At 43.1% G+C, this 13,564-nt stretch overlaps 1 protein-coding gene across 1 annotated transcript in view; it reads right to left on the bottom strand.

Moving 5' to 3' along the window:
• TMEM255B (transmembrane protein 255B) overlaps nucleotides 1-13,564 on the bottom strand; it is a 55,453-nt gene that overhangs the window by 4,916 nt on the left and 36,973 nt on the right. Inside the window, exons 5-7 of the mRNA XM_063126179.1 lie at nucleotides 5,513-5,593; nucleotides 2,105-2,190; nucleotides 837-996 (exon numbers count right to left, since the gene is read on the bottom strand). Of these exons, the coding sequence (XP_062982249.1) occupies nucleotides 837-996; nucleotides 2,105-2,190; nucleotides 5,513-5,593 (327 nt within the window). The remainder of the gene's footprint in view (nucleotides 1-836; nucleotides 997-2,104; nucleotides 2,191-5,512; nucleotides 5,594-13,564) is intronic.

Genomic DNA, 13,564 nt, shown 5'->3' with positions numbered 1-13,564 from the left:
CATGCAGAGGAACTTCCTTATTCCCATCTCGTCTTCCTGGGTCCACTTTCATGCCTGCTTCTCTTCATATTCCAGAATACATTCATATATTGCGCAGTATCCGATGGTCATTCCACAAACTCAAATAGTGCTAGTTCAGCTCTGCTGAATCTTTCAGTTCTGCAAGTGCTTGTGCATTACACTAGCAATGTGCACTAGCAAAGCACATGGCCCAGTCCTCAAAGTGCTTGTGCAACTCTTCTGTGAACGGTTGCACAAGCAGAACTGTAGTTGGGTTCTCCCCTTGCGCCTTGCTTGAAACCTAATTTCCGCTAGTACAGCCTCATTTGTACTGGCAGCATGACACGATCAGCTACTACCCAATATAGTGGGCACCTACCATCCCCTCACATGTTTAAATGTGACTACCAGTAAGCCTGAGCTTTAAACTGAATGATCAGGCAGGTTGCTACTTGAGATGCAGCTTATATACGTACAATATCACTGGGCTGATGAACACGTATATGGCCAAGTTTCAAGCCATAGACATTAGCTAGTCAGATTATTGGCAATAACTCCAGCCATTTGATTGGGGGAAAGCAAGGGGAACAGATGGGCTGGATTCTGACCCCCAAATAGGTGATCAGCACTATTGCCGGTAATCTGATTAATGCAGCATGAGCAAAGTCCTCATTATTAAAAGGACTCTTTAAAAACTCAGTAACTGTGTGCAGCTTCTCATGCTTCTAGAGAGATATACTCGTCCACGTGCCTCTAACCCTAGTCTTACATAGGGCACCTATGATTTGCCGTTGAATTCATCACTAGAAAACTCCAATATTGCAAGACGTATTTACCACATCTTTAAATGCCCCAAGTATGGCTGCTGTGACGATGCCAAGAAACAATCCAATGATGTTCAAGACAGTGGAGGACCAGAGCAGCCGGTACAAGTGAACCACATCCTGACAGCTGTTCACGCCAAGGAACTCATAATAGCTGGTAGAGTGTTCTGAGCTGGCGAGAATGGAAAACATTGCATCACATCAGCAGCAATTTATGAAAAACACAGCAACACCGTCCCAGTCCTGCCACTCCTCTCTTACAGCAATGGTAGTCAGAAACATTGACTTTGTACTCTGTGTTCTGACAGAAAGCAGCTCCCTTCTCCCTCCTTCCTCATATTCAGCAGTAGCTCCTGAGCAAACAGATGGGGTGCCTGATAATATAACAAGTTGCTAGAGTTCATGATGGAAAGAACATTTTAATGTGTGCTTCTCTTGGAGGGTCATAAATAAGCAGAACAGTGGGTGGAGTTTTAACATCTATGGTTAAGTATTGTTATCTGCCCAGTGCCTATTCGGCTGGGTGGGCTAGAAGCTCAAAAACATAAAATTAAAATAGTGCTGAAAAACAATCTTAATGGCTGCAAGAGAGAGAGAGAGAAAATTCCGGGTAGAAAGTATACATGCCAGTCAGAGCCAAGACCTTGGTGGAAAGCTAGAACGATCACTTTATCTGTGGCGGTAGAATCTACAATGCTGCTTTTCAGCTTTTTGGGTTTTTTTTGTTTTTTTTTTGTCTCTTGCAGAACATTAAATTTCTTGTACTAGTGCTGGCATGCATATTTGTGGGGGAGGAAGTTTTGGGATGAAAGGATTTACATGCAGAGCAGGCAGAAAATAAATCCTAGCACTGCAGTTGCCTTTTCCAGATTGAACGTCTGTTTAGTAACAGACCATCTAAACTGGAGTAGAAGAGGCCAGACTGATGTATTGTACTCAGTCGTCCTCACCGAGAGGGTTTGTACTAGTTTGCCAGCTAATATTACTGGCAAACTTTATTGTTGGTTCTTCCCAGATTTTACAGAGATTAGAAATACATGCCTGGGGGAAAATATGCAATGTGAATTGGAGACCTCCCCAACTTCTACTCCTACTCTTCTTCTCCCCTTACCTCCCCCATAATAGTCATTATTGCTGACAACTGTCTGCCTTGTAAAACTATGAATTTGTTTGCAGCATTCCTGGGATTACATCAAACTATTTTTTCCTTTAGTGGCAAAAGAAGCTAATCTTACCCTAGCAGGAGGCTTTCTAATCTGCTGCTGTCCATAGATACTCACTTTTCACAGTTGTATAAATCGCAGCAGTAGCATGTATTACTCCTTACTTTCATCTGACACTTGCTGTTTAAGGTGTAACATGTCACCTGAAGAAAGAGGGGAAGGCAAGAGAACTTTATTATGGCTAGTAGGGGCTTTTTTGACTAGTTTCTAGACAAGCACTATGGCCAAAAATTAGAAATGTGCTTTGCCCCGAAGTAACAAGGGGCTATTATGGAAACAAGTTCCCATTAGTGCCACCGCGTGTGCAAGTTGGTTGATCATAAAGGCCACCTTCCTCTTGTTAGGGTGTGTGAAATCCATGCAAGCTCCTCTTTCTGTCAATCATATGTGTGAGAAAGGGAAGCCCTACAAGTGCTACTCACAAATTTATGAAATTAACCTTTTGTGGGTTTGTTTGTTTGTTTGGTAAATGTAGGTGAGACAAACCATCCTTGTTGAAAAGAGGAGCGTAAAAAGCCACAGTAACACAGTGCCTTGTTTGGGGGATGGCTTGGAAATGGGTACATTTTAGAAACAAGTTAAACATACACAATTCCAATTGAAAGAAATTGGAAATGGTCGCACCTAAATATCCCAGTAGCTTCCTGTGTACTTGAATGGAGAGACAGCTTTGTATCTGCAAACTAATTCATGCTTGGAGATACCCCACTTTTGAAAGAAATGGAGACACCTACTGGAGGGCACTCAGTTGGGGAAGGCTGGTCCAATTGTAACTAGCACTATTCTGAAACACGAGAAGAACAGGGATGGCACATGCCTGGCTCTTTGCAAGATGTACTGTTTGCGTTTTCAGTTTCAGCTCTGCTTTATTTCCTTTCTATATTCTGCTATTAAACACCATTCCGGCACTTCACCTTTCTGACCAATACTATATATCCCACATGAGTCTTAACACTGGACAATTCCATTTTGTCTGAAAAAAAGCAGGTTGATGTAATACACAGAGTTGGGTGAAAAATCAAATTCTACATCAAATAATTATTATACCCTGGTTCTGTAATTAGAATAAATTAAACACAATAAACAAGTTGATATGTATCAGTGTAACTTTCAAGATCCTGCTTTTTAAAGGAACACTTTGATACATACAGAGATTGGATAAGGACACTGGCTAAAATGGAGCAAAAAGAGGAGAAACAGGGAATGGATTAGGAACCTGGGAACATCCTTGAAAAACAGTAAGTCTTACTCACTGCCTTCGGACATGAGAGTACACCAGACAATATCCACTTGTGTAATGCTTTGATCCAGTCACCCATTGAAATAAGACAAAACTGAAAATCTCGGGATGCCAAATACTGTACCATGCACTGGTTTCCATGCTTACGTGGCAATCTTATTAGTGTGTGGAGCAAACAAAATGCTGTGGATAAATCATAGCCTTAGGGATGCTTCAGACAAGATTGTTTTGTATGAGGGTATGGCAAAACTCGTTTGGATTACTGCAATGCATTATACATGGGGCTGCCTTTGAAAACGGTCCGGAAGCTTCAACTGGTACAAAACAGGGCAGCACGTTTACTAACAGGGACTGGCCGGCGAGATCACATTACGCCAGTCCTTTTACAACTTCATTGGCTGCCAGTCCAGGTCCGGGCCCGATTCAAAGTGCTGGTATTGACATTTAAAGCCCTAAACGGTTTGGGGCCAGGCTAGCTGAAGGAACGCCTCCTCCCATATGTACCTGCCTGGACCTTAAGATCATCTTCAGGGGCCCTTCTCCGTAAGCCCCTGCCAAAGGAAGTGAGGCAGGTGGCTACTAGGAGGAGGGCTTTCTCCGCTGTGGCACCCCGGTTGTGGAATGAGCTCCCCAGAAAGGTCTGCCTGGCGCCTACACTGTACTCCTTTCATCACCAGCAGAAGACCTTTTTATTCTCTCAGTATTTTAACACTTAATTTTAACTTAAATTTAAATTTTACTGTTCTAACTCTGTATTTTAATCTTATATCAATTTTGCTGCGTAGTTTTATCCTGGTTGTGCTTTTTATACTGTATTTTGTAATTGTGCTTTTAACATGTTGGTTGTTTTATTATGGTTTTAATTTTTGTGAACCGCCCAGAGAGCTTCGGCTATTGGGCGGTATAAAAATTTAATAAATAAATACATAAATAAAATACATAAACCATGAACTATGTGCATATGCACTTGCTGCTTAGCTCCTTAACAATGCGGGACTATATATGTCTACTCAAAAAGGCGTACCACTGATTTAAACAGGACATATTCCCAGGTAAGAGGACACAGGATTGCAGCTTAAAGGTTTTTAACTAGACGTCTTTTTAAATGCAAACATCATTTGGGAAAGGATTGGAACCCATACTATCATATATTTTAAGTAGATAAGCCCTTACAACTATATATGTGTGTGATTTACATATGTTGTGCAGCACATGTATTTGTACTTGGTATTATAAATAGTTAAAACATGTAAAACAGTGCTTAGTAATGAATTCTATGGCCTGGGATATGTATGCAGTGAGTTCATGATCATACCATACAAGCACTGGAATTTGGTACTGGTAAAGGACTGAACCCGTAGAATGTCAGCTTGAGCTTTCTTTTTAAAAAAAATAAATGCAAGTTTCTAATTCTTAAGGTGCAAAGATAGGATTGAAAGACAGGAATTTCAGAAGTCAGACGGAGAGCACAGAAGGTTTTCCTGTAGTCAGAGAGTGAGGTTTCAGTACCCTGAAGAATTATTTTCCCTTTCCCATTACTAGAATAAATTATGCAAAGTGGGCAAAGCTATGCAAATATGATAAATATTCATATGTTACAGAAACCACCATTTCTTGGTGTAGGATTTAGATTACTCTTTAAGGCTGGTCTTATTTCTGTTCTTGGTTTGTTTGCATAAATTACCCTTTTGTTCAGGGCTATAATCTGCACGTATGTGCTGCATAAAACATACAATAAAAGGAACAAAAAAATGTTTCCTCAGTCTAAGGTTTTAGTCAAAAGTCTAATTGTCTAAATGTGATACCTTTTCTCTTGGCTGCAGAACAACAAAAAGCTGAATACAAAATGGAGACATTCTTGCACTGTGTGAGATCATTACAATGGAGAGTTGTTGTTTTGTGTCCAGTATAAGCCAATTAATTTAACTTGGGTACATGTGACGGTATGCCACTCAGCAAAAACATCCTCAGAAAAAAATGTTATGTCTAATTTCAAGGGAGCATTATGCAACACGAATGGAATGAGAATAGGAAGTTGATTCCAAAGCAAATATTCTGGTTACAAATACAATAGCCAAGGGTTTTGTGTGTGTGTGTGTGTAAGTATGGAAAATAAATCCCCAGTGACTGAGTGCTGAGATTAGAAAGCATTTATGCTTCTAGTCACCTTGAAAATAACCTTTCCTTTCATAAGGCTACAAATTAATGGAACTATAGGAGTTTACCTCTGTCTGGTAGGCATCATATAAGAATCCTACTCCACTTGAATAATACTGGCACCTTTTAGTATATAAAGGCCTAGGTTCCTGCAAGAAGAAGAAGAAAAGATCATTACAGCAATGTATTTTAAAGCCTTACCAGCATGACAACAAGATCTAACTTTATCTCGTCCATCCCATCCCTGTCATGCTCTCAATTTTTTTTAAAAAAAGTTTGAAGTCCATTTAAATAATTAGCCATGAAATGCTCTGCCATATGTTTCCTTTCTAGGACACATTTGTTCTTGGAAGCAAGTTAGGTTAGATGTTGCAAGAAGGGTTATGTGTATTGGAAAAATAATCTACATATGCATAAACAGAGTTTGATTCTAAAATGTGGCCAATTCATACAATGAAGTTTGGAAGGTTAAGCTGTGGCAAACCAAATGCAGACCTCCATCACACGTAAATTTTTCCCCTGCTTTCCCTCCACTTTTTTTTTTTACCTCCAATGCATAAGCGCATCAAGTTTATGGTTCCTTTCACCTGAATATGCTGCTCTTTCAACTGTTTGCTCTTCCAATCCACTCCACTCCACTCCACCCTTTCTTTTTCATCCTCCAGTTCATTGGTTGCTCCTTCCTCTCTCTTTCACAAGACATATACAAGTAAGTCCTGTCAGCTGAGTACTTCAACCAGACTGCCTTTCTGCCCAGCAAAAATGGAACAACCCTTTAGTCTGGCTCTTTGGGGGAATCGAGAGAGTACAATCCTGTCTCTGCAGAGATTCAGGCATTGTACGATTTTAAAAACTGCTTTCGAGCCTGGGATGCAAGGTTTGGTTTTTTTATTGAGGCTTGGAGCCAGCTGGTGGGAGAGATCGCTTTTCCCTGCCAGGACCTGATGCAATCCATTCAAGCCAATAGCAAGCCTCCCGTCACAGCACACGCCTCCCACAAAGGAAAACGTGAGTACAGCACTACATGGAGGCTTAAAGGTGCATTAAACGTGCTTAGGGAAATAATCCAGACTTTAAGCATTCTAGGAAAGGCTGGGGAAGTGTGAGTACCGTGCTGCAAATCCGCACACCAGGCATGGTAAGAGTGCACTAAATCGCTGGTGTGATCTCACAAAATACTTCCTAACAGTAAGAGCTGTTGGACAATGATGAAAATAGTTCCTAGCTTCCTAGGAAAGATATCTTCAGATAATCCTTCATATCATAGTCTAGAAAACTGGGAATCAGCTCTGTGCTCACAACACTCCCTACCTCCTTCTCCCCATGGCTTAATGAATTACTTCCTTGTTGGATTCAAGAACACACTCAAATAGAAAACCCTAGTCTCATACCACACCTATTTTTCACCTACTCCAGAATCAACTATATTCCCCACCAACAGCACTTCTGTGTTGTCTGAATTGATGCTATATATAAACCATATCTAATTAGTTCACTCAGCCAGCCAAATGTTCCAAACCATCCTATTTTTCCTGTCTGCATGTTCGATAGGTTAAATTTAAGTATTCTCATTTAAAGCCCTCTTTGGCGCAAACGTCTAGAAGATTCCAAACAAACTATATTTTCATGTAGCGGGTGGGGTTGGAGAGAGGCTGCTTGTTGACCAGTGATTACAAAAGTCACTAAGCGCACAATCCTGGCAACTGCGCTTGAGCACCTCTGTCCCACAAATGGTTTGATTTTCGTTCAAGTGAATGCAAGTAGAAGCCCTTTTCAGACCTTGCTACTCAAACCATATTCGCCACCATATTTGCATACAGTAGGGAACCATGACCAATTTTGGCTCCTGGATGCATGTAGGTTCATAATACATGGGCCAGATATGTGCAAGCTTTACTGTTCTGCGGGTACACATACAATTTATTGACTGCTTTTTTAGTATGTGACATACATATTCACATATTAGTATTAGTATTCACATATATATTTACATGTGAAACTTAGGTAACTGTATTTTCAGTGACGCTCCAATATATAATTCTGTTTTGGTCCAGAATTCAAAAGTAGGGTTAACTATCTTACCCAGCAAGGATGCTCACTTCTAATTTTAAGCACAGCGTTAACTGCAACAATAGGGAAGCTCTGATCCATAAGCCTAATCCATATCTGGCCTATGGAAATCTTTTGCCAAGCCCCACCTCCTCTCATGGGAGAGGAAACTCCGCTCTGATCACTGATCGGAGATGAGTACAGGAATTTCCTCTCTCAGCTGTACAGAAGGGTTTCCTTTCTCTATGGCTAAGTGGGATTTCTCCCTGTCCAGTGCAAGAACTCTGCACTCTGTTTCTCATGGACATTCTCACAGAAATTCTCACAGTTGTAGAGATGAACTGGGAGGAGATGGGTGACAGTCATTTTTGTTTGTCCTCTGAGTTTGCCTAGAGTACTTTAACCAGCATAATAGTGTGCCATGGCGAAGTCTGGGACCAGAGGGTTATAGCCAACATTATGCGAGCAGAACAATTAAAAGAGTTGACATTGTTAGTGGTTGCACAACTACTAACAGAATAACTAGCACAATCAGTGCAAGCCTAACCTAGCTTAATGAAACTGTAAGAAGTTGTACAACACCTTGTGGAACACCTTACATGATGCCCTGTGCAATGGGTTGCACAAGCAGAATTAAAGTGTAGAATTTGACACTTGTGCAAAGATGAAGTGGAATGATATTCCACTATGAAAGCGGATATTCCACTATGAAAGCGATATGAAAATGGTGTATAAAAGGCAGGAGCCACACTACTGCTTTTATAGTGGTATTGAAGTGCACTGACAACTGTTGGGGCCCATTGACACATACCACATACCGCTTTCATACTGCTTTCATAGAGCTATATCCTGCTTGATGTAGATGTGTCATGGGCCCGAACAGTTGTCATTGCATTTCAGTACCACTATAAAGCAATAATGAAGATCCTGCAGTACTTCAATACTGCTATAATGCAGTAGTGTGGCTCCTGCCTTTTATATACCACTTTCATACCTCTTTCATAGTGGAATATCCTGCTTGGTGTAGATGAGCCCAGAGACAGAGAATGAATGCACAGGATTCTGACAGCATTCTGCTACTCCCTTCCACATGCCTGATCCTGCCCTGATTTGGTGCCAGAGCTATTACAGTCGTGCTGGCATGGTGGTTATGCCAGTGTAACTGTCATACTATGATGGGATGAATTCCTAACATCACTTTATCTTTGGGCTGCATGGGTACAGGGGACTTCGCTGGTATCCTATCCTACGAGCATACGTCAAGGATAGGATGGCACTGTGCTATACCAGTATGAGACACTTCAGTGGCCTTCTGGCCCTTGGCCATCATGATCTCCAGGCTTTTTGAGGACCTTTGGGCAAGGCACCCTCGATGGGTTCCCCACACACACACAGAGTCTACCTTCTCACCTGCTTCTATTGCTCTTCATCCTCTTTCTTATCATTGCTACCACTTGCTTGCTTGACAGGTGAGCAAGTAGGCATTGGCATTTACTGCTCCTCCTTCTCACCACCACTGTTGTGTAGGCCAGAATGAGAAGCAGCTGAACAAGCAGGATGCAATGGTGAAGAGGAGGAGCAACTTCAGGAAACTCTTGTCAATGGGGCCCTACTGGGGTGTGTTGCCCAACCATAGCAACCCGTGCTCTTGTCCATTTAGCCCATAACCTGCAGCAATAATTAATCCAGTAACTGGCTGACAAACTGGAAGTTTCAGCTGTATCGATCATGCTGCATGTCCATTTGCTAGTATGCTGCATCAACTGAAAACTAACCAAAGTGCTCTCTGTCTCTGTGTGTGTGTATTTAAATTTAAAACCAAACCTAAATAGGGTGTGCCATTTTAAAGTGTTAGAGGTTTCAGTGTTAGAGAAAGAGCATGTGTGCCCTCTAGAGGAATGTAGATGTATTCACTGAGTAAGTCACAAAGTGTAAGTTAAAAAGCTGTAGCTACGTAGTTTGGAAGCTTACAAGAAATCCTTATGGATTCTTGCTTTGTTGATGGACTGTGGATTCAAGAAGAAGGAAGAAGCGGGGGGGAAGGAGGAGGAGAAGGAGAAGGAGAAAGAAAAGAAGAAGAAGAAGAAGAAGAAGAAGAAGAAGAAGAAGAAGAAGAAGAAGAAGAAGAAGAAGAAGAAGAAGAAGAAGAAGAAGAAGAATTGTTTTTTAAAAATGAGCCTTTCTTCAGCCCTGACCCCTTTATATACATCCAACTATATTAGAGTGCTATCCTATACTCAGACATGGGCCCTACTGAGTTCAGTGAGACCAACTCCCAGTTAAGTGTGTATAGGAGTGCAGCCTTACTCTCTGTCATCCTTTTGCTTCATATTTGACATGCCCATCTATTCAAAGTAAAAATCAGGCAAATTCAGAAAAAGAAAAAGAAAACACCATCACTCATAATCACTCACAATACAGGATCCAGATATTTCAACACTTAGGTATCACATAAAACAATCTTGTGCTTGTGTGTCTTTTTGTTTTTCAATAATAAAGTACAAACTATAATATGTGTGTATTTCACATGTTGACTGTAAGTAAAGATTGATTTGATTGAATGTACAAACTACAACTGTGATAATCTACTATTGCCTGAAAAAAGTTCAATTTACCCTTATGTTGAAATGATCCTGCTGACAACACAAGAGGCTATTTTTACTTAGGCCAATTGGAGCCAGTTCTTCCCCAAACTGTAATATGTATAGCCCACTTGGAAGGATGCTATTAATAGTATAAAAGGGATAGTGAGCACTCCACATAGCTAGAGACACATTTTCAAAACAAAAATATACCAAGACAATCGCACATACAATTTAAATAGTAAAACATCCAGGTCTTCATGACATTTGCTTTAAAACATCACCTAGCATTTAAGTAATCCTTCTACAACGACGACAACAACAGTTAAAACACTCAAAACAGGCCACATAGCTTTAACAAAATGAAATCTAAACCTTAAAAGTGAACTAATGCTACTTTCCTATTAAGGATGATTAATTCTAATTTAATTTCTTTTTAAAGAAATCATATGAGCCAGCCATTTATATTAATGACTCATTCAGGATGGAAATGACATTAAAATAATTAACTATGGTTTTGCATCATACAGAACCACAGAGAAAGGAAAAAAACATCTAAGATTTTCCTCCAGAGCAGCTTGGTAATTTAATTGAAGTGAGGCATTGCATATTATTTGAATTCAGTTTCCTATTACCTTATCATTTATCAAGGGAATTCTCTCTCTCCCTCTCTCTTTTTTTTTCTTTTAAAGAAAAGTAATAGAAAGTATTGTTTTTCCTAATAGCGTTAGCGTTTCCTAAAATATGTTAACAAATTTAAGCAGGCATGTGTAAACAAGGAAGTTGCCTTTCTGATGATCCGGAAATATTAAACTGTCTGAAAACAAAATTACCTTTATACCAAAATCAGCATGATATGTACATCATACTTTGACTCATATCTTCATATCATGTTCTATGATACTGTAGGTGGTATAAAACAGGAAAAAGCTTTTTGGGACTTCCTTACTATTCCAGACAAAATCCACCAGATGGCACCATGGAATTCACTAATTCCTGGAAAGCATTCATAATGAAAGTGGGTCAGTTTCTAGGAAGGGTTCCTCATTGAATGCACCCCACTCAGGTGTTTGCTGAACCCTTAAAATTCATCCCTACCCTTCAAGTCAATAGTTCTCAAGATGCAACAATTAAACAAAGGATGGATGAAAAGTTTCAAATGTGCCTGGGCAGATCATATATTTAAAGGATCAATGCTTAAACTGGGATGCTCCATCCTCTATGTTTGGACTTAACCTATTAATGTGCCTAGGACTGTATGTGTTTGGGCCTTTTCAAGCCCCAAAGGGAACAAATAGATACAACATTGACACCTATGATTGGCAGGCAGTATGAAGCTTCTTAATTGGGCAGACCAGGTATAAATTCCAGAAACTGTCATATTCTATCCAGCCCCAGTCCTAATATGCTGTATTCTCCTTATCTGCCTCTTATTTGCCATCTATACTGAATTGAAGTGAGATTAAATTGTACTAGTTTTTTGTTGTACGGTACAATTTATAGTGAGAAGGAACAGAAACTTGAATGAACCCCCAAGTGCTTTCATGGCTGACGTATATGACTGATAGAGTTTATTTATTTATTTATTTATTTATTTATTTAAGGATTTTTATGCCGCCATTCAGCCAAAAAAGGCTCTCATGGCGGCTTACAAAAGTATTTCTTGACAGTCCCTGCCCACAGGCTTACAATCTAAAAGACATGACACAAAAGGAAAGGGGATTGGGAGGGAGGAGGAGGAGGGGGAAAAGGAAAGCAAACTCAGGCACTACAATCTTAGTTGGAAAGTTCAGCAGTTACAGGTGACAGCAGGAGGGAGGGGGCTCTCAGCTGGAGCTGGACCCAGGCCCGGTGGAGAGGTGCCTGGCTGCTGCTTCCTCCCTCACTGGTGGCCTCTGCAGAGACAGTTGGTAGCAGGAGGGAGGGGGCTCTGAGCTGGAGCTGGACCCAGGCACGGGGGAGAGGTGCCTGGCTGCTGCTTCCTCCCTCTCTGGTGGCCTCTGCAGTTACAGTTGACAGCAGGAGGGAGGGGGCTCTGAGCTGGAGTTAGAGTTAGAGTTACTAACTCTGGGGGCTTATCTTGACGAAGGGTTTGCCCCAGGGTGGATTCACAGTAGCGGCAGGTCATCTACATGATGCAGCCACCATTGCGAAACCATCCAGGGGCAAACACCAAAAATGCAGCTGAAAAAAAGTTGGGCACTTACCCCGACTTTTTTGTCCGCAGAGGCCTCTGCAGAGACAGTTGGTAGCAGGAGGGAGGGGGCTCTCAGCTGGAGCTGGACCCAGGCACGGTGGAGAAGTGCCTGGCTGCTGCTTCCTCCCTCACTGGTGGCCTCTGCAGAGACAGTTGGTAGCAGGAGGGAGGGGCCTCTCAGCTGGAGCTGGACCCAGGCACGGTGGAGAAGTGCCTGGCTGCTGCTTCCTCCCTCACTGATGGCCTCTGCAGTGTCAGTTGACAGCAGGAGGGAGGGGCCTCTCAGCTGGAGCTGGACCCAGGCACGGTGGAGAAGTGCCTGGCTGCTGCTTCCTCCCTCACTGGTGGCCTCTGCAGAGACAGTTGGTAGCAGGAGGGAGGGGGCTCTCAGCTGGAGCTGGACCCAGGAACGGTGGAGAGGTGCCTGGCTGCTGCTTCCTCCCTCACTGGTGGCCTCTGCAGTGTCAGTTGGTAGCAGGAGGGAGGGGGCTCTCAGCTGGAGCTGGACCCAGGCCCGGTGGAGAGGTGCCTGGCTGCTGCTTCCTCCCTCTCTGGTGGCCTCTGCAGTTACAGTTGGTAGCAGGAGGGAGGGGGCTCTCAGCTGGAGCTGGACCCAGGCATGGTGGAGAGGTGCCTGGCTGCTGCTTCCTCCCTCACTGGTGGCCTCTGCAGAGACAGTTGGTAGCAGGAGGGAGGGGGCTCTCAGCTGGAGCTGGACCCAGGCACGGTGGAGAAGTGCCTGGCTGCTGCTTCCTCCCTCACTGGTGGCCTCTGCAGAGACAGTTGGTAGCAGGAGGGAGGGGCCTCTCAGCTGGAGCTGGACCCAGGCATGGTGGAGAAGTGCCTGGCTGCTGCTTCCTCCCTCACTGATGGCCTCTGCAGTGTCAGTTGACAGCAGGAGGGAGGGGCCTCTCAGCTGGAGCTGGACCCAGGCACGGTGGAGAAGTGCCTGGCTGCTGCTTCCTCCCTCACTGGTGGCCTCTGCGGAGACAGTTGGTAGCAGGAGGGAGGGGGCTCTCAGCTGGAGCTGGACCCAGGCACGGTGGAGAGGTGCCTGGCTGCTGCTTCCTCCCTCACTGGTGGCCTCTGCAGTGTCAGTTGGTAGCAGGAGGGAGGGGGCTCTCAGCTGGAGCTGGACCCAGGCCCGGTGGAGAGGTGCCTGGCTGCTGCTTCCTCCCTCTCTGGTGGCCTCTGCAGTTACAGTTGGTAGCAGGAGGGAGGGGGCTCTCAGCTGGAGCTGGACCCAGGCATGGTGGAGAGGTGCCTGGCTGCTGCTTCCTCCCTCACTGGTG

This window comes from Elgaria multicarinata, chromosome 5 (genome assembly GCF_023053635.1).
Source record: "Elgaria multicarinata webbii isolate HBS135686 ecotype San Diego chromosome 5, rElgMul1.1.pri, whole genome shotgun sequence".
In the NCBI taxonomy this organism is placed as follows: Eukaryota; Metazoa; Chordata; class Lepidosauria; order Squamata; family Anguidae; genus Elgaria; species Elgaria multicarinata.
This window is presented reverse-complemented; position numbering and strand designations above follow the sequence as displayed.